Source organism: Colossoma macropomum, unplaced genomic scaffold, assembly GCF_904425465.1.
Source record: "Colossoma macropomum unplaced genomic scaffold, Colossoma_macropomum, whole genome shotgun sequence".
Lineage (NCBI taxonomy): Eukaryota > Metazoa > Chordata > Actinopteri > Characiformes > Serrasalmidae > Colossoma > Colossoma macropomum.
Window position 1 is genome coordinate 6,763,014 of NW_023494803.1, and position 22,231 is coordinate 6,785,244.

Sequence of the window (22,231 nt, forward strand, 5' to 3'; positions counted from 1 at the left end):
TTGGCACAGCTTTGGAAGATTTATGTGAGGTCTAAAAGTCTGAGACCTTGATTGTGGTCTGATTTAATCATCAAAATATGTACATATTTTTCTTAGCTATGCCGCCCTTTAGGTTTAATGCCACAAGTTTGTGCAAAAGCCTCTGACGGGCAGATCGAATCCACCCAAGAGTCGTCTGAACAAGAGCCTCAGTGGAAGAAATAAGACTAAAAAAAGAGCTGACCTTTATGTACAAAGGCCTTAACAGAGCCAGTGTCACATATTTGTATAAATTTGAATAGTGACCTAGAAACAGTGCAGAATCTTGAATATGTCTTCTTCATTTTACACATGATAACTTTGCTTTGATTTAAAATCCCAGGTTAAAATAAAAAAACATTTTAGACATTCTAGATTTTCAATGTGGTCTCAGACTTTTGGACCCCACTGTATGCATGTGTTAATTTGGCAGGCACAATGAACAGCTCAGCACAACCCCAGAGTGGGAGCTTCTGCTGAGTTGGGCAGTGTTTACAATCAAAACCTGGACACATATTCACCAAACCTGAGTATGAATGCTCATCTCAGATCAACAACTGCATTTACCATCCAATTAAATACAGTATGGACAAACACGGACAGGCCAGAATGGACTCAGTATTCTGGTGTGCAGTGAGTAGGCCGTAAGGATGGGCGATACAGTCTCTTTTCGATCCGATACCAAGTAACTAGTTCTAACATCTCGATATTAATATTGATCCTTGATTTCATTTCTTTTTCTTTAGTGAAAACCAATAAATATGGACATCAAAAATGTATACTTAAAAAAACCCTTTGTATTTATATTAAACAAACAGCCACATATCGCTGCTGTTGGAAGAAAACCTCGTATCTCCATTTTTGTCGATTTTCAGTTTTTGACATGATGTGAAAATGCCTTGCCCGTTACATTGTGTGTAGATTTCATGATGAAGAAACGGCCCAAAATGACTTGGACAAAAATCTGGTTCCATTGACTTAAGTAGGTTCTTTCCTTCTCCTGCAAAGTTATCATTTTGGAGAGACAAGGTTTTCTTCTGACAACAGCAAGATACTGACGTTTTTGAGCAGCTCCGTATGATCTACAGTTACGTGAATGAGGAAGAAAAAGTAGCTCCTTTATCATACGTTTATTTTCTACGATCATTTCTTCCTTTTTCAGCATTAAAGACATACAGGATAGATATCCACTTTACTGCTTAAAGAAAACAGTGTCAGTATTTTCATGAGAGGGTCAATTCTCATAAAGAAACATCAGGATCAGAAGTATCTCCATCCACCCATCCCTATAGGCCAGTAAAGGTGAAAGAGGACCTGAGATATGAAATCTGATTTAGACCTTCTGTTCTGAATCATAAAAGGCCCAAATTGTGGATAAAGTGGTAAAAAGCTGCTCTGGGGTTGTAATGTCCCAGTTTCTAATGGCCTAATCCAGATCTGAAAGGAACTCTCGAAGTAAAATCTGTTTTTTCAGGCTCTAAATGAGTTTAATCTGTTTGCATTCACTGGCCAGTTGAAATCCAGTTAAATTAATTTGATTATTTTGGCAATAACTCAAATAAACCACAAATAAACCATAATTATTTTCCTATGCAATTTTTGGAAAATTGTTAATTACCTTAGAGGGAAACATCAACAAGTGTTTTAGTGCTACAATCTTAAAAAGAATGTTCTTCAAGGGTTCTTTAGTAAAGAATATGGTTCTATATAGACCCATGAACACTCAAAGAACCCTTTGCATGATTTAACGGTTCTTTACATCATGAGAGTGTTCTTCAGACGGTTCTATATGGAACCTTTTTTTAAAAAAGGGTTCAATATAGCACCCAAAAGGTTTCTTCTATTATTACACGCTTGACATTGTAACAATAGATGAACCGTTTTGTGTGCTATATAGAACCATTTTCAAAAAGGTTCTATGCAGAACCATCTACAGCACATTCTCCATCAATCTGCGAAGCCCTTTCACGATACAAAGAACCCTTCAATCATGCAAAGGGTTCTTTGAGTGTTCATTGTTCTAAATAAAACAATTTTCATTGATAATAAACCCTTGAGGAACCCTCTTTTTTTAAGAGTGTACTTTTCAGTCACTCAAAGCTGTTCAGTCTTATTCTGTGGTCCACAGACTGCAGTCCATAGCACTGGTGTAGTGATTGGCTGCATCCTTTCTAGCGATAAACGCCCAAAACGCCGCCCCCCTTTTTGTGTACAGCGATTTTTTCCCCACCTTTATTCGGACTAGACCCGCCCTCCTACGTTAGGATTGGCTAATCGGGCAAGCCACCTAAAAGAATTCTACAATCCTATTAAAGGAGGGCGGGGCATTGAAACCCCAGCGCAGCATTAATATCCAATCCCATTGAAGGAAGGCGGGGCTTGTTGGAATACGGGTGGGGTTGAAAAAAAAAACATCGTTCAACAGAACGCTTCTTAAACCCCGCCCACTGCGGATGATGTCACTTATTTAAATATTCCTCATTCTTTTTTTTTCCTTCAGCTTCGAATCCAACGGCTCGCCATCCCGATTCGGGCTCAATAGCTGAGAGGAGACTGAAGCCTGTGTGTCTCTCTAGCGATGCCTCTGTAACAACCTTGAGCTTGTGAGAAACAGTATACGTATTAACCTGTGTTAAAAAGAAGTTAAAGTTGTGTATTGAAAGGCTTTCTTGCTCTAAGAAGCGCAGTCTTGTGTGAGAAAAGCGCCGTGCTGTTCGCAGCTGCTCTGCGCTAACGTTCACTTTGTTTGGAGAAAAAAAAAAAAAAGAAAACGTCCGTTGCAGGACTCCGTGGAAAAAGGAGGGAGCAGTTGGGGAAACTTTTCGAGGGCGAGGACTCCTGATATTTCTGGACAAAACAGCGAAAAAGAAACTTCAGCCATGTCTCTGTCGGTACCTCAGAACGGACGAGGAGAAAACGAGCCCGTTATCGAGCTTTTCGTGAAGGTGAGTGAAAAGCGTTTGTTTCTTTTTGGTGAACGAGGCTAAAGTTGGTTTCTTATTCACCAGCTTCTTGTTCGAATTTTCCCGTTCCACCTTAAATGGCGCAGTCCGTGTGTAACTGCTGCACCATTTAAGGTGGAACGGGAGAATTCGAATAAGAAGCTTGACTTGAGGGGTTTTAGCACGCCCCGCTAGCTTAACCCTCCATTCGGGGCACAAAATCCGCTCCTACGCAGCGTATTCATTCTCACAGGATGGGAAAATCATACATTTGAGTCATTTTGTGGATTAAAAACCGTTAAGTTACACAATTGAGCAGTTTTGAGCTTGAGTTGGACCGAAACGTTACTGTTAACATTAACGTTATTAGCGGTCTCTCCTTCCTTCACAGAGAGGCCAGCTGGACCGTTAACGTTACCACAGCATGTCAAAACTGCTTAATATGCTAAAACCCGAGTCTGCTTTTGGGTTGGAGCAGATGAGTTGAAGTGAATGATGAAATTGGAAGTAATTGACTCCTCTGTGAGCCATGTGGTCTGTAGATGCCAGGCTCGGGAGGACAGCAGGGCGGGTACTGCGTTTTTCACCACTGAAGGCACACAGAGCAGCTGCTTCATTGTCAGGCTTTGGATATCAGTTTTATGATCGAATAACATTGTTTTTCTCGCTAATGGATGCACAGCACGATATTCTGACAAAAAGACTAGAAAAACCGAGCAGGCTGGAGTAGTAAATGTATATATAAGAAGGAGCTGTAATACTATAACATGGGCAGGACAGGAAATCCTGGTCAGGGAACATTGGAGGCAAAGTTGTGGGTCGTTTCTGAGGGTCACCGTGATTGCTGGGACAGTGACTGGATGATGATATGTGTAGTCTTTCTCAAATGGTCCCTTTAAACATAGGGCTGTGTGTCCAGGCGCTGGTAGTTCACTGTGGGTAAATGCATTTTAATCTATAATCAGATCTGCAGGCTCGCTCTCTCTCAGCTGTCCCTGCCTCTGGCACTTTGAGAGGATTTCATCAGCTGTGCATCTCTCCTTCCTCCCAGGCCAAGCCCAACATTACCACGAACGATGTTTCCTCAGCTGCTGAAGATGTGGTAGATTTTGCTCTGGAATTTCCTTTGGGAGCTCAGCTGTGTCATGACATTGATTTCACTGTCAGCAAGTCAGTCTGCAACACCAGAGACTTAAAAAAAAAGGGTGTGTTGTAAACTTTGCTTGTAGAAAAGTTTGTTTACCTCATGAGAACATGCCAAAAACGTCAAATTTGAGGTCTCGCTCTTGGTGGCTCAGAGCGACCCTCTCTTGCTGAGAGCCGAAGGTTCACTTTTGTGTTGTTTCCAAGGGGTGCAAAGCTAGGAAGAGCGGGAAAATGCCTGGGAGAAAAGAGGGGGAGCGGGAAGGGCAGGGGGCCACTCCGAGAGGGAGGGAGTGAGGGAGGAACAGGAGGGAGCGAAGAAGAGAAAGGGAGGGAGGTAGTGTGGAGGAGAATATGAATTCACAGTAAGTTGCCTCGTGGTGATGTAATATCAAGTTTGTGTAGAATCACTCTGATAGCATTTAATAATAATAATAATAATAATAATAGTAATAATTTTATTTATATAGCACTTTTCATGCCGGTGGCTGGTCAAAGTGCTTTACAGACAGGTGATAAAACAGTTATACAAGAAATCATTAGTATTTATTTAGAATCAGAAGAAAATGAAAGATCAAATTAGAAGATAAATACTAAATAGCGTAACTATAAATAGTAGAGTTTTAATTAGTCGCTAACTTAACTTATTTAACCTGGTTTAAGTGGAAAGCTCGGTTGTACATAATTTATTACCATAAAAGTTGGAGACGCTGTTGTTCCTTGTATCTCCAAATTGGTAAACATTCTCAACTTTAATGCACGATAATGTAATGAATTTCATTTAAAGAAATTTTTATACAGCGTAAAGGGCAGCTGGCATTTTCCAATGAGAAAAAAGGTCACAAGGTTTTAAAATGAGTGACGTGTGTTCTTTAAACCCCAGCATGTTCCCTGCGACATGGCCTGAAATCATGTGTTTAGTTAGAAAAGAAATAATACTGAACTGTACAGTGCTGGGTTTGAGCCTGAGAACCATTGTTGAGAAGATTAAGGGGGTGACTGTGAGGAACACTTGTCTTTTTCTCATTCTCCTTTCTTTCATGCTGATTCATTCCTGGCTGTGGTGAGTTTTGCAAGCACACTGAAGGGATTTCAGCTGTGATGCAGTTCTCTAGCTGTTCTCGCTGGCTTCGTTTGCAGTGGGCTGCAAAAGAGTAGCATAGGAACCTGCAGGTCATTGCATATCGTTGACTGCGAGCTTTCGGGGAGGAAGTAAAAGCCCTTAGAGCTATTTATAGGAGATGAAATCACTTCCAGTTTGATCATTACATACATGGCTAAAAAAAAAGATGGTTCTTGGGACCGGAAGCCCACATCACACTGAAGATACTCCATAACATCTGCAGCACTCCATAACATCTGCAGCACACCCTCAGTTTGTACTGTAGCTCGCTTGTCCTTTTGTGTCTTTGTCTTCATGCTGCTTGTGTACAGAGAATACCGGTTCTTTGTTTACACTTCTGCAATAGGACGCTATCTGTGATCACAGCTCTTCTCCTGCCTCTGGTACACGTGTGCATTATTCATCATGAACGACTGCCTGCGAGCGTCTTTGTTCCTGCTGCAGTTCAGCTTCAGACACCGCCGCTGTCCAGACCGCAGGGCAGGCCTCCTAGTTGCCATAGATACCACACAAACCTTGCCCCTGGAAACAGCTGATAATACAGGGTGTGAAGGCAGGGCCTGACTGCCTCGTCGTCACTTTCCATAGAAGACGCTCGGCGTGGCCCAGCATCGATAGATTGTGGGTATCATTGTTTCACAATATGACGATGTCAGCGGTTCACAAGAGCGTATTTGGTCCTGTTTAATTGTATGTAGTGCTGTACGCTACATGAACTGTTGTGTTAGAAAAACAGCCCAGAGTTTTTGATAGCACTTTCTGATTGTTGCCCTTCTGGTGCATTGTCTGTTCCAACTGGTTAAACAAGAGAAAATGAAATACCATGATGCACATATAGTGTTTTTTACATGCTTTTTCTTTTATGTCTTTGCATAAAGCTTTAAAGATTATAATCATGTCTGATACATTACATCCTCAGCCATTATACAGGATAATTCAAAAAGGTTTATCTGATTTTAAATTTATTTATTTCACTTGTAAATCATTACAGGACAGTGCAGTAAATTGTAAATGGTTTAAGTGAAGATAAAGTTTGTAATTTTACAAGTGCTCAATATGAACCTCCCCCAGCTGTACGGACAACATCAACGCCATAGTCAAATTCATCCCATACTCAATTGAGCATGTCGGGTGTCACTGCACTCGCTGCTCTTTCAGTGCGTTTTCGGAGATCATCCAGTGTTGTGGAACCAAAGACGAACGCTCTGAGCTGTTGGAGGTTCACTTCCCACGAAAATCACGTTGCACAGTTATGACAGATTCACTCTTATTGAAGTGGAGAACACAAAACGCTTTCTGCTCAGGGGTCGCATCCCCTCGCAGACTGAAGGGAGCCGTCTTCCAGTGACGGTCAGAAACTCTGTGACCCCCTCTTTCAGTTGGTATGTGATTGGTTCCTAGGCGCCTCACGGTTGTAAAAATATGGCGCTTTGAAATCAGATGAATCTCTTTGAATCAACTCTGTAGTTTCTCAAGCCCACTCCAAACTGTGGTCTGAGACTCTTGACTCCAAGGCTATAAGATGTTTCTGAATGCAGCTATATTCACATCACTTGTACTGATTCTGTGAGAAAAGAATGCAGCTTTACTAAGGGAGTCTTTTCAAGCAGTATGGTGCGTTTAATGCAGTTATGATGTGTCTGTGTGTCTGTAAAGTATAGCCTAAAATGTGATGTTACATTTGGTTTAAACTGCCATGCACTAATGCAGAGTACTTTGATATTGTGGCTGCATTTTTCCAGGATCGTTTTTTTATTTTTTCTATAAAGTTTGAAAGTCCCCTTTATGCCTTCGCTCTGGGAGACGTAGAAGAATCTACCTTGGAACTTATATTTACACTGAAACTAGCATTTTCCTCCCATCCCAAATGCTGTTTTGGAGACAGCAGGCTGGTGTGTTTGTAGACGAGGGCAAAGAGCAACTTGGATGGCTGCTGACTCACCCGCTCATGAGGACACTCCTGACAGTACAGCCCTCATCTCAGTGTTTGCCTCGTCTTCGGCCAAGTTGCCATACCAACCGACTTGTTTACTTCAGCAAAGGACGAACAACTAAAGTCTAGTTTTGGTGCCAGCGGATGTTTATTGATCCAGGCGTGCGCCCTTGCTCCACGATGGGCAGGGGATAACCCTTGCTGCCTTTTGATTGGTTCTTTGGATTAATTATTGTTTGAGTCATCAGACTAGCTTGTGCTGAGAGGTTTGGTATTTGTGAAAGGGGTGATGCCACGTGCATAGTGTAATGACTAGGGGGAATTCATACCAGCAAAGACTATACTGTATTAGCTTATCACAGTCTGTGAGCATTAAATAAAATAATAAAATGCAGTGATTTGAGTTGGTTTAATGAAATATAGACTGCATTGTAGGTAAAAAGATAACGGCTATGCCTTTTTTTCCAAGAAGCGATAAGGTAAATTAAAATGTAGTTTAGTTATTTAGTTTAGTTATGGACATTTATAACAGTGTTTTTGTTGTAGTTTTTCAATACAAATTTTTGTCCATATCAGCTGACACTGTGCTGTGATTTTGGGTACCATTGTTAAGGCACTTCTGTTTTTCTGCAGAAGCATCTGATGCGTGTCCGGAGACTTAGTTTGAATAAACAAATAAACATGAAGCTACATGGAAAACTCGCCACAATCTCAAGTTCCCCATTGTCCTTTAGGCTATGTTCACACAGCAGGTAAAAGTGGCCCAAATCTGATTTTCTCACCAAATCTGATTTTTTTTGGTTTAGCTGTTCACATTATCTTTTATCTTTTAAATGTGATCTGTATGCGACATCAGTCTGAACAGATCAGCTTCTAAACCGACCCACATGCGCAAAAGAACAGTGCTTCACGTGGCTCATCCAGAGCTGAATAATCATGACGGCCAGTGAACGCCTGTCGCTCCCGGAGCTTTCAGTTTCGTCTTCGCCAGCATCACAGGAGTGATTATGAAGTTCCAATGGTTGCGCTGAGTTGGGCTCATCACCCACAACGTGTTTGAGTTCGCCGTGAAAAGGGCACGTTATTCGGCCACTTCTTTGGTTCGTGTCCTCGGATTTTTTAAACTGTTCTCTGACGCTGCAGTCTCTGTCTCCTCGTTCAAAATTCTAATTTTTTGGTACAGAAACATCAGCCTAAACGTTTGAGTCTCAGCAGCACGAAATTATGATGAATGTCGAGTTGGACTGACGTAGAAGTCGCATGAATTCCGATCTGGCTGTTCATACTGAGTCGCATTGCCACAGATATGATATGTATCGGATTTCAGTACCACATATGAAAGCGTCTCAAATCGGAATTGAAAATGTCAGATTCAATGCGTTTTTTGCTGTTCACACTGCCACACAGACACATATCTGTGTCACATTTGAGGATGAAGATCGGATTTGGGCCACTTTTACCTGCTGTGTAAAAGTAGCCTTAGTCATTCTCGTTCCATCATTCCTTTCCAGGCAACTGTTCTTTCTGAATTTGGGTTGCTAGTCTGTTTTGGTTTCATACATTTTCTGAATCAGAAGTCACTCATTTGCAATTTAGAATTTGGATACAAAATTTTGAATACAGTGACCTACTGTCAAACATTGATATACATACCTAGATGCCGCCTTTTCTGTTCTCTATCTGAGGCGATACGTCTGCGCGTCCGCCATGTTGGAGAGGTCAAGATCCACTTGAACAAATTCACTTGTATTGAGAACTCATAAATTCTCAGGATTAAATCGGCCACAGTTTCCTTATTACTCAACCGATTTTCACCAATTTTGTTTTGTTGTAATCCTCAGACAGATTAATCTAGGTTGCACTGACTGCTCTCAGTAGCTTTTATATTTTTAATAACTGATCGTGCTAATTAGCCATCCAGACCAGCATAAAAGTATTCAGTCTGCAACCTGACGTGAGTTTAGCGTGAGTAGAAACACAGCAAATCCATCAATGTGTGAATCACTTCTAATTTTAATACACATAAAAATAAAAATATTCCCCAAAACACAGTAAGAAGGTCAAAGCTAAAGTTGGCTTCCTGTTTGCCTGCTTCTTGTTTGAGTATTCCCGTTCCACCTTAAAATGGAAAAATTAGAACAAGATGCTGGCTGATGCACCATTTAAGGTGGGATGCGAAAATTCGAACAAGAAGCTGGCAAATAGGAAGCTAGCTTCGGGTTCATGTAAGAAGGTGCTAACGTTAATCAATTATGAATACACAGATTAAGGAATGCTATAACTTACCACTACAAAGCATTAACCATCTACTAACCACCTACTACATAAAGTTAAGATCCCCTGAATAGACTGTTAAATTAAACAGGCTTAATATTAAACCAGAGGAAAAACAATCACATCAACAGGTTCTCTGTGCATCACCAACCACACGGCCATATCTACACAAACATCACACAAACAATACGCATCACACAAACATGAGCGTGGATCACTGCGTTCGCTCCGTTATGTAATCCTATCCTGCTTTCTGAGAGCAATATTCTTGAAATAGTATAATTTTGGACAGTATCTTAAACTGCTGCTCTGTAACGATACCGAATGCAGTCCAGCAGCGATGCTGACCGCCCTAAAATGGCAGCGCCGTTGATGTGCCTGGCTGGACCCAACGCGGCATCTAGGTATGTATATCTATGCTTTCAAATCCTAGTATACTATTTCTTGTGAGGAGACGGTGCTACATGCGAAAGATTAGTTATATTATTTCAACATGGCGCTGCATTAGTCCTCTGTAACTTTTCCATGTCTGCCCCCAGCGTCAATGTAAAACTGCACCAGAACTTTTAATACTTGCCAGACGTGCTACTGTACTGCTGTTTCATGACCCACCCCAGCTCTCATTTTGCCCTTTCCAGCTTCACAGCTGCTGTGTCTCTTTTTAACCCAGATACTACAGCTTCCTCTCAGTCACTGGCACTTCCTCTGGTCACACAGTGGACCAGACACCTGGACCCTTTTTACTAATACTTCTGAGTAACGCTGTGTAGGGCCAGGTCCCCATATAATTGTCTTCAGTAGGATGTTGGCATTACCTGTTTCCAGATCAGTGTTTCTGCATCAGACCTGTTTTAAAACTCTGTGACCATATATAGTCTATATGTAGTTTATACCACGTGGTGAAGAATTGGCAGATCAGCAGCTGAAGAGGCAACTTTTCTCCATGCTGTGCCGTCAGCTTAATGGGAACATAGGCACTGTCTCTGTTAATTATTGTCTTACAGTGGTGGTATTCTGTGTGTGTGGGAATGAGAATCTGACGCAGTAGAGAGAGTCAGAAGAGCTCTAACCTTTGCATCCAGCTTCATAAAGGTGTGTGTGTGTGTGTGTGTGTGTGTGATCTCCCCCTCTCAAACCCTGCAGAAGCAATCTGTGTTGTGTTCACTGCAGGGTGTCTGTCCTTACATTTCTTTCTGAAGGACATGCACTCACCACCCCTTTCTTTCTTTCCCCCTCTCCCTTTTTATCTTCTGCCCTGTGACTTTTCAGTAGGGGGTCCAGAAATGTTCTGGATCTTCAGCATGCTGTGATGCAGTGTCTCAGAAGGCTGTATCTGACTCTGTATAAGATGTTTGAGAATCTTTTAGCAGAAAGTAGAGACTCACTGATATGGGAATTGTAGGCTCATACCGATATCTAATATTTTTACTGTTCATGTGTACTTAAACCGATACATTTATGAAATGTAGAAATTTGGACTAGGTTCCCCGTGGAATACCATTGCAGTGAGATATAATTATCTGTAGGAAAATCTATGTTATTACAAATACAGGGAAATTAACAAAGTGCAGACATTTTAGCATAGTATCCCAGCATCACCTAAACATTAGACTCTTCTGGAGTATAATAAATACATTATCAAATATTGGTTTGAAATTTCAGTCAAATCTCAACATCTATTTGATGCTGATATTTGCTTTCAAGCAAATATCTTCTGATGGGGATGTGATTCTGATTTAATTGTGAATCCCTAGCAAAAGGACCCCCTTATGTAGTGCCAAAACAAGGTAATATACAATAACAAATAATAATAGATAAAATAGAGAGTATATTAACTGACCATCATAAATGTTGTGGAGGCAACTTAATAGCATACTAAGAACATAAGAGTGGCACAAAAACATTTTTTTTTAATTTGCAAAGAACCATTTTGGCATTTAAATGGTTCTTTTTGAGTTGTTATGGTTCTGTACTTAACCATTGCCTTAGCTAAGGAAACCTTGAAGAGCTCCCTTGTTTTTTCCTCTTGTACATAAGCTTATTTTGTCCTTTACATTTTTGTCTGTAAGCTTATGAACACAAAATCACTTTTGCAAGTAGTTCCCTTTCAGGTTCACTTCAGAAGAGTTGGGTTTCTTTAAGAATATCTATGTATGAGAACAACCTTAATAACCCAGAAAATGTGTACGTTTTGTAGTTTGGTAAAGAAACTTGCTCCTTCTGTCATTCCCATCGCTTCTCTTCCACACAAGTCCTTAATGTTCTTTGTGGAAGACTTTCAGAAGTGTTCAGACAGTCACTTATTCTAAGAGTGATATGAGTAATTCATGTGTGATACAGGAGTGTGATTGAATGACACAATCATATGTTCCTCCTTTTTTTGTGTGTGTGTTTTTTACTTGGCCTCTTTTCCACTGCAGGACCAAATGGTTCGTAGCACAAAGGGTAACGGTTCCAGTGGCTTCAACACAGAACTCTTAAAAACCGGGCTCAGCACTTTTTTTAACCGTACTCGAGGCCGTGGAATCATTCCGTGGGATGACGTCACGACGTAGCTCTAGTCACTGATTGGCTCTTCGTTTGTGTCTGTATTGTGCCACCGCTGCTGCGTTATTTCAAACTCAAAAACTCTGATCAGATAAGTTCAGCTCGCTTATACTGACAGCAAATAAATGAAAGCAGTGCATGATTTTAAATCCAACATTCAATAAACATCTAACCTTCAGTCTAACGGTTAAACAGTACTGATAACCAGGAAAGATAGCTGTTTAGCATTAGCTTAGCTGGTGAACTGCCAGCTCCGCTCACCACAGAACAGGTTTGATTCTACTAACGTAAGCTTTACTGATGAGACAGTAAATCTGTGGAAGCGGCGTTGAGTGGCTGCAATTAAACCTGTGGTGTTTGGAGATGTAACATTAGCTTTCTAGCTAAGCTAATGCTAGCAGGCTCCTCTTTTTTTATTTTTTTTTTAAGCTAACTTAGAGTAGCTAGGGAGATCCGAACACCGCAGTTGAGGTTTGATTTGACCAACTGGTGCTCTGCTGTCACAAGCATAGAACTCACAACAGCGAGAGACTGACTTGTGCTGTAGTGACAGAAAGCAGAAATCTAAACCTCTGTCGTGTGTTCAGCTGTAGCCTGCTACGCTACCATGAGTGTACGGTGCCTTCCACTGCTGTACAGACTTGGTTTCAGCTAACTGATGCTTAAAAACTCATTTAGAGGATAAAGGCTCACATCTGTGAGTGCGAATTCGACAGAAATATGAAAAATAGAATTGTTTTGTGGTGCTTTGAATTGTATCATGCAGGGTGACGCCAATGCTAGTGAAGTTATCCGTTTCAGTAAAAGATGCTCAAATACCACCCGTTTAGAGGATAAAGAATCTAAGAGCACACAAGTGACATGTTTTGTGGTGAGTCAGTATTTGCTGGTTCTGATTTAGCGGCCCAACAGCTAGAAAAAGAAACCGTAACTGCTCTCGTGAGTCTGCACCAACGTGGAGCGGCACAGTATGGCCCTGAGAACCATTTGGCCATTGATATTGTTGTCCAGCTTTACAGGTTTAAATGTTTCGGATTATTTTCGTTGTCAGTCATATTGGATAGTTTGAAATTTTGTGCTCAGCTCTTGTCCTGTTGCTGTTAATTAGGTAGGTCGTCTGTGCTGGATCAAGTTACAGTCCCTGTTCTCATCAAACTGGTTAATCTCTTCTGGGCCTTTGTTTAACAACAATATTTGTTGCCCACATGTCATTGTGCATAATATTGACTTTGTATGAGTAAGGGTGCTTTCACACCTACCTCGTTTGTTCTGGACCTTCAAACTTTTCAGTTTGGTCTTTACCAAAGTGGCAGGTATGAAAGGTGCCTCGAAGCGTGGTCTGGACAAATGGAACAACATTTGGTCTTACCAAAAGAGATGGTCTTGGTCCAGATCAAACTGAACCATAATCGAGTCATTTGCAATGTGAAAACACTTTTTTGGATGGTTTGGACTTTCGGGACGATGACAAGAAGTTGAGGCAGACTGTCATGAGCCAAATAAACAACAGAAGAAGGAAAAGTACTGGGAGAGAAGTAAAACGAGCCATGGTAGCACACGAGGAGAGAAGACGAAATACTTAAGTGTAATTTGGTCCAGCGAAAAAGTCAAAAGTCAACTTAAAAAAAAATGCATAATAATGTTGAAACTCATAACTTATTTTCTGAGAGGTCGGGGATATTAATTTTCATCAAAAACACAAACCTTGGTTTGGACCTTGGTTCTGACCTTGGTTCAGACTTTGAAGTATGAAAACACCCATCCCGGACCACCGGTTGGCAACTGATCCAATCTTTTTTCTGGCTCAGAGTTACAAAATGGGTGCCCTTTTCTTCTTGTCTTGTGAACAAATGCTCTTTGGTGCTCCTCAGCTGAACATAAGCAAGACTTCTTATTCATCTTTCATCATGGTCACTGTAAATGTGCTTTTTTTGCCATTCTCCTGAGGAAACTCGGCTCTAATGAGGCATTTCTTGTGAAGCCAATGACAGGAAATGAGTCAAACTTAGAACATGAATGAGGGAAGGATTGAGAGGGGAAGAGAAAGAAAGTTGAGAACAGAGAGAATGAGGGGGGAGGATGGAATGGGATGAGGGAGAGAGAATAAAAGAGCAGCCAGAGAGAATGTGAGAGGAATGAGTCAAACCCGGAGCAGTGAAAGGGAGAAATGGACAGATAGAGAGAAAGCCAGAGGGAATGAAAATAATACGTATAGTACATTTTATTTAAATATGCCTTTTAGGACCTCAAGGATGCAGTATAGAATGGTGGGCAGGGGCGCATAGGAAGTTAGGAGCGCGTAAGGGCGAATAGGTAGGCTTTTAGCTTTATCTGATATAAGTTAATTGAGTCCAGGAGAAAAAGCTGTTAAGGAAGCGTGTTGTGGTGCATATTGGCTAAAATCTCAAGCTTCCATAGGTGAGAATGGAGGGGAGAGGGGAGTGTTGGGGAGTAAGAGAGAGAAAACAGGAGAGTGTTGCCCTCAAGTCTTAGTGAGAGAGAAAGTGAAAGAGGATGAGCTGTGGGAGGCTAATCCTTCAGATTGTTTAACATCCTCTTAGAAATGCAAAGCTTCACTTTATTCTTTTATTCCAGTGCTCTTTTGTTGAATATTTTTCTGAAACTTTTAGTGTAGGTGATGTTGTTAGATCACAGTAGGACTGTTTAGTTTTCTTTGTAATTGATTGCGTGACACGTCAGTATCCATAAATAAGTTATTAAACTGTCTGTATTGTGATGTCTCCTTTTTGTCATGGTCATTCGTGCCATTATGTGCTGGCTCTGTTTAACCTGTACACACACTGTATCTCAGCTGGGCTTTATGACCCTCAGCAACCACCGTTTTTGGTGATTGATGTCGTTGACCTTCTCTACTCAGTTGACCTTATAGTTGTCTGAGTGAGTGTCTTTTTCAGAAGTTGCCCCTTCAGTGCGTGATTCAATCACTTGCCCTGTTAGTTGAAACTAACATGTTAGTCATATCGGTCACAAAATGCCATGGTGAACTTTGGGTAACTCCTGAGTTTTTGTTTATAAGTAATTAAAAAAAACGAACACAGATTTTGAGTGTTTCAGATTTGTCTGGTTATCTAGTTTTAGTCTTTAGAAGCTGTTGGAAGACATAGCTGTCATACCAGAGTCCATGGTATGTTTTAGAGAGCTGGGTTACCTCTTCATTGGCCTGTGTAGGGTGACCTGATCAGATGCAGCTCCCACTTGAGTAGACATGACATGGATTGTGTCATAGATACTACAGTCACCTGTCTGGAGCATTTTCTAATAACGATTGTTTATAGGCCAGTGAAACTTCTCAGAACTACAGTCGTCAAACAGCTGTTTTTCCACTGGGAAGGACTGAGCCTCTGGGTTAGGCCAATAAAATGAGGATATGAGCTTGTTAAAGGTTTGGAAAAGGTGTAAATATTTTGTAGCTTCTTGAAGCGCTCTTCTCTTTCTGTCCTTGTTAATTCCTACCAGTATCACTTCAGACTGATGCATATACAGTGTAGACTTCAAAAGTTTGAAGAAAATAGAACAATCTAAATTTGTTTATTTGACTTTCCTGACAAACAGCGCCCCGAGTGGCCAAGTTTGCAGTCGTGCAAAGCAGCTAACGCCCGTTATGTGTGGGTGGGCCACTGACTGGCTAGACTTTAGTCCTCTGCACGTTTGGGGTTTTGTTTGTATCCTCATGCCCATGCTGAAAGTAAAGACTGCTATTTTTTGGGTGTCTCAAGAGGTTATAGTATCAGATGGGAGACTGAAGTGAACTGCTTTGGGCCTCAGACACCATTTGAGTGTACCCGTGATTAAATAGAGCTATAAGACCCTGTAATGCCAAGATAAGGCCTTGTCATAATCTTTGCTTTGGAGACTCAACTCAAAATACTCATGTTATTGTTTGACTCAGTTCAGGTTTAGCTTTATTTGCTTAGTGCTTTTCATAATAGCTTCATAAGCAGCCTTGCTGGGTTCCGTGCAGAGGCTGAGAGCTTTGGCTATGATGCAACTCTGATAACACACCTTCCAAAGGCTCTTTACTCTTGGCTAAAGTAAACGAGTGAAGTTGTGTTGTTAATGTTTGATTTGGCCTCTGCATGTCCCGCTCGGTATCTCAGAATGTAGTCGCCTTGCGGGACACCTTCAAGTTGGTCTCCCTTGCTTCTTAAACAAACTGTCTTCTTGGTTTTTGTTGATTGCAATAACAAAACTGGTGTTTGTTCAGCTGGTCCAGCGCTACAGCAAATGTTCTAGGTCAGGCAAGGTCATGTGGGTGTGCTGAACGCAAGTGAGGAATGCAGATTGTGCTGATGACCCATCAGTGTACGATGTGCTATTGTGTCAGACCATGTGAAGGAACGTTATGGGGCTGTTTCCACAGTAGGCGTCCATACTGACTTGGGCTTGTGTGTTGCCTCTTTGTCCAAGTTTAGATACAGAAGCGGCTATAACTGTCCCTGCGCCAGTCATTGGGAGGGGCTGACTGTCTCCACCTCTTCTCAGTCTCTGCATTGTCAGTGTCTGTTTTAAAACTGCTTCTAGGGCCTGATATGAAAATACAGATACCAGTTTTAACAAGCTAAAAATTCTGGAAAATGCTGTGGTTAGGTGGTAAAATTTTGATATGGGCAAATTAAACAGACTAATAGTTTTAATTCAAAAGTGCTTTACTGACTGATTGACAATGGTTAAACTCCATTGTCCATTCTCAGAGGTCGAATATAGTAAAACTCTCAAAGTCTTAAATATGACTATAATACAAGCCACCTAGAAAGTAACCTTATTATTTCTTGTTAACTTAACATTAAAAGGGTGTAAAGCAAACTCTCACAATGTTGAACTGTGAAACAATAGCAAGTGTAAAGCACACTGTAGTTTTAGTAAAAAAAATGGTTCTATATAGAACCATGAACACTCAAAGAACCCTTTGCATTATCAAACGATTCTTTGCATAGCAAAAGTTTCCTCAGATTGATGGAGAATGTGCTGTAGATTTTAAAAGAGGATTCTATAGAGCACCAAAAAGGGTTCTACTATTGTTACGATGTCAAGCTTGTTACAATAGAAGAACCCTTTTAGGTGCAATGTAGAATCTTTTTCAAAAATGTTCAATATAGAACCATCTACAGCACATTCTCCATGAATCTGAAGAACACTTTTGCAATGCAAAGAACGCTTTAATCGTGCAAAGGGTTCTTTGAGTGTTTGGTTCTATATATCTTTAGTAAAGAACCCTTCAAGAATAATTTTTTATAATTTATATGGGCAAATTAAACAGACTAATAGTTTTAATCAAAAGTGCTTTACTGACTGATTGACTGGCTAAACTCCATTGTCCATTCTCAGTGGTCAAATATGTCAAACAGAAGAAACTCAGTGTTAATTATGCTTATTATTTCTCTTTAGAACTTAACATTAAAAGGATATAAAGCAAACAAACTCTCACAATGTCGAACTGTGAAACAATAGCAAATGTAAAGCTCTATTAAAAAAATATGGTTCTTCAAGGTTTCTTTGCTAAAGAAAATGGTTCTATATAGAACCATGAACACTCAAAGAACCTTTGCATGATGAAAGGATTCTTTGCATCGCAAAAGTTTCTTCAGATTGATGGAGAATGTGCTGTAGATGGTTCTATATAGAACATTTTTGAAAAGGGATTCTATATAGCACCAACAAGTTCTACTATTGTTACGATATCAAGCTTGTTACAACAGAATAACCCTTTTTGGTGCTATAAAAAGGTTCTATATAGAACCATCAAGAGCACATTCTCAAATGTCTGAAAAGTCTGAAGAACGCTTTCGTGATACAAAGAACGCTTAATCATGCAAAGGGTTCTTTGAGTGTTCATGGTTCTATTTAGGACCATTTTCTTTACTAAAGAGCCTTTGAAGAACCATCTTTTTTAAGTATAGGTCTACATTGTCTATTCTAATTTACAAGAGTCTTCACTTTTTGTCTGTTTAAATAGTAGAACACTATTTCCACTGGTGCTTAATAAGTGGGTTCTCAGACAGATAAAACCTTAAAATGGGTAGATTTTATTGACCACACATTACATTTTTGTGCTTTACTCTGTGCTTTAGCTGCTGTCAGTGTTCTACACATCATAGTGATGACAGGCACGGTTCAGTCGTATAACGGACGCTGCACTCTCATAGACTAAATATTCGGTTTGTTTAGCCTAAAAGTTAAACTTAAATGAGTGATGCTTTCGAAACAGAGCCGGGTTCCGCCTTTCCTGCTTTTGCTGATACAGTGTGTTATAGTCTGCTTCGCCTGTGTTAGCCCACATTAGGATCAAAGGCATTAAGGCAAAACCCCTGGGATCCTACTGAGCCAAAGTTCCCTAAATTTAGCTAGAGCGTGGATGTGAAGGGCCAGAGCTGTAGAGTGAAGGGCAAATCACAGCTCTTACAGTAGCAGTCCCTTTTCTCTTAAAGAGAGAGTTCACGCAGCAGTGCTGCTGATATGGACTGCCATTATTTCTTATATAAGTTTGATTTAATTGATGTTTTTTAATCATTGATTCAAATTTACCTTGTAGAGGAATCTGCAGTGAATAGTTTGCAGTTTGCACAAAAATAGATAAAATAGAGAATAGATAAATACAGTAAAAAAATGTAAATACAGTAAAAAGTAACAAGTTTTTTAAAAAAAGTAGTTGATTTATTGACTTGTGAGCTACTTTGAGGAGAAATCTAGAACCAAACTTTGTTCTTCAAAGTCCCCAACCATCACACAGATTTGGGTATTTTACCAGCACACTTGATTTAACATAATAAGGATCTCTGTTAGATTATGTGATTAATAAAATAAAGGAAAATAAAGGAAATTATTCTAGCTAGCTTGGACTGGCTCCTTTAATCTTCTCTGTTGTTTATTCACAGCCCTATCGTATTTCACACACAGACGGTAATGAGGTGTGTGTCAGAGACTTAAAGACATCACAGGACCATGATTTATTTCTTTCACACACACACACACACACACACACACACACACACACACACACACACACACACCACACACCCACACCCTTAGACGTTTTAGACCAACACTGACGCCGCTTCTGGTTCTCCCTGACACATAGATGTTGGGCTGTTTCTGAGGACATTCCTTTAATGTCATGCTGCAAAATCTCACTCTCCCCCGTCTCTCCCTTCGCCCTCTGTCCCTCACTCTCTCCTTATTTGGGTAATGGTTTGGTCTGAAACTCCCCCTCATTAGAACTGAGAGCTGTTAAGAGTTGATGTGCTAAATTTAGCTCCACACTACAGAAGGCTGGACTGTCCCCAAACACCCAAGAACACACACATAATGAGGTTTCCACAATCTGGTCTCTGAGGACGTCTGCATTGCCAGCTTCAAATTCACACTTAGAACCCTAATGTGACTAATAATGAAAATTAAAATTTATTTTCATTCTTTCTTTTGAAGAAAATGTCATCAGTGTTAATTAAGGAAAGTGCTACTGTAGGTGAGCAAGGCCTTTTATGGGAAACTCTGCTAGTTCCAATAAGTGAGATTATGGTTAATTGAGTGTGTGTGTGTGTGTGTGTGTGTGTGTGTGTGTGTGTGTGTGTGAGAGAGAGAGAGAGCAAGAGAGAGACACAGACAGACAGGTCCTGTAGACACTACAGCGTGTCAGATACAGATGGGACCATCTCTCCATTCAGGTTTGTTAGATCCATGATGACGTGGATTGGATGAGCTCATGCTGTGGGTCTTCGCATCTTTCGTTAGAGAACACACTCACACTATAGCAGCTGTGAGAGCAGTATGACTCACTGTCTCCAGTGGATAGCTGAGTGAGCAAGCATGTGTGTATTTCTGTGCACACGGTCAGAGAAAAGAGTTTTACTGAATTCATTTAAGCAAGTTAGGAGTGTTCGAGAAAAGTATGTGTATGTGTGTGTGCCTGAGAGCGAGAGAGAGAGAGAGAGAGACAGACAGACAGGTCCTGTAGACACTACAGCGTGTGTGTGTGTGTGTGGTGTGTGTGTTCTTTAGAGAAGTTTCCACTTTCTGATAGGGATGCACCGATATGGGAACTGTAGGGTAATGCTCGTATCTGATATTTTTCAAGTCCATACTTTATGAGGCTTAAACCTTTATAAAATGTGGAAACTGAAACTAAATCTGCCTGTAGTGCTATTATGGAGAAATTGTGATATTTATTTCTGCATGCTTACAAGTGAGGTAAAATGAAAAATTAATAAATGCAGACAGTTGAGTGCAGGAGCCCAGCGTTGCCTAAATGTTCTGCTCTTTCTGACTGCAATAAATACATCAGATCATCAAATATCAGTCAGTCTAAACATTTGTCTGATGCTGAATGCTGATTTATTTATTTTTATATTTATTTTTTGCATTGGTCTGCAGATAACATGATCATGGTCTCGCCCTTCATCCCTACTTTTATCAGACTTCTGAGATGTCTTGTCTTTCACACTGAGACGCGCACACATTGCCCAAATTGAGCGATCAAATATGGGAGAGAGAATGCAGTATGAAGTATGAGACTCATCTGAATATGATTCTCCACTGACTCATACTGTCACACATCCAGTCATACATATTTATGAATTACTGCCTGTTCCTATTTGTCGTCAGAAACATCACATTTACACAGTTATCTCCTCAGCTGAGATGTAGTCGATCAGACAGAACGTTTGGTGTTTGCTAACAAGTATTGGAAGCTTATACCAATTAGCCTTGTACAAACTGCAGGCCAAAACTGGACATATTTGCCTCAAACCTGTTTAGGTATTGTTGAGTTGCTACTTGTATGTGTGAATAATTTTGATTGTAACGTACTGTTACAATCAAGTTGTAGATAGTAGCAAAATGGGTCATTCTCACATAGACTTGCTTAGACACCAAACATGTCTTTGCTCATCAACTATATTTGGTTTAATTAGAATTTCTTTCTGTGAACCTGTTGCTTTAAATCTGCAGAGGCTCCACCTGTAGATACACTAACCCAGAGGAGTCAGTCCACTTCAGTCCATTTCTGCCCGTTTCAGACGTTGTTTTCTTTGGACTATGAGTAAACTTTCCGTTGTTGCTTGAGTTTTCGCTGTTACCATATAAGGTGTGCCCAGCTCTCAGAATAACTCTCTCCCTCCCTCTCTCTCTCTCTCTTTTTCTCTGTGTGTGTCGCTCGCTCTCTGTGAATTGGAACCGTTTTTTGGAGCGAATAACGTGTTTTTCAGGAATATCGAACAAAAGGACAGTGTGTTGATTGTGATTAGCGTGTGTGTGTGTGTGTGTGTGTGTGTATGTGTGTGTTTGCGCACACATGTTTGCCGAGAATACTCTTCCAGATGGCTGTGTGTGTGTGTGTGTGTGTGTGAGAGAGAGAGAGAGAGAGAGGCTTTTCCAGAAAGTGTGAATGTGGCGGCTCTCTCTCTCTCTCTCTTTCTGTAAGAGGCTATTGAGTGAGCAGATGCTGCCGCTGGGTTTGAGGCGCTGGCCCAATCTGCTGGCCTGAAACCAGCCTGCCTCTCTCCTACTGACTGCCATTAAGGAGAAAAAGTTCAGCAGTATGTTGTTACCCAACACGTTTCATCCGCTTATTTTTGGGCCTGTTACAATAATTACATAATCACCTAATTGCAGTTATTTGAGATGATCGTAATTATTTGAGATGGTCACAGTTATTTAAGCTGGAAGGCCGTATTTCCACAGCCGTATTATGCTTCAACAAACAAAATGTGAATTGAGTAAATGTAAATAAAATAAAGCAGTCACTGCATGAACATAATGGAAAAACAAAAGCTCTAACCTGGTGCTCTAACATGTTTAATCTGCAGCTTTGTGTAACGTTTGTTTATTTGTCAGCTGTGTAGGTAATTCTAAAATTTTTAGCTGTGGACAGTTGTGTAAGTGTGCACAGAAGTTTGCACAGTACAGATTTAATAGTACAACCAGTGTTCACTACTCTAGCAAGCAACGTGGCTAATCAACCAGTTTGGTTGCTTTAGACTTGTATTTTAATACTTGCAAACCATAAACAAGAAAAGACAAATCATTAATTGCAGTTACTTATATGACAATCAATCGTCAGCTAAAATTCATGATCATGACAGCTTCACTTGTTTTGATGTTGGCACCCTGCGTACAAACCTTCAAGTTTCAAGTACTGTCAAAGCATTATTTAGGTAAAACCTGCTTTTCATACTAGAGATGGGACTGATCTCATCCTATATCGGTATCAGGACAGATATTGGACGGACAAGGCAG

At 40.5% G+C, this 22,231-nt stretch overlaps 1 protein-coding gene across 1 annotated transcript in view; it reads left to right on the forward strand.

Annotated features, from left to right (window-relative positions):
- The first annotated feature begins 2,511 nt into the window (after positions 1–2,511).
- The window catches only part of clic4 (chloride intracellular channel 4), a 43,654-nt gene continuing 23,934 nt past the window's right edge, over positions 2,512–22,231 (forward strand). Inside the window, exon 1 of the mRNA XM_036592874.1 lies at positions 2,512–2,963. Coding sequence (XP_036448767.1) covers positions 2,898–2,963 — 66 coding nt within the window. The 5' untranslated portion in view covers positions 2,512–2,897. The remainder of the gene's footprint in view (positions 2,964–22,231) is intronic.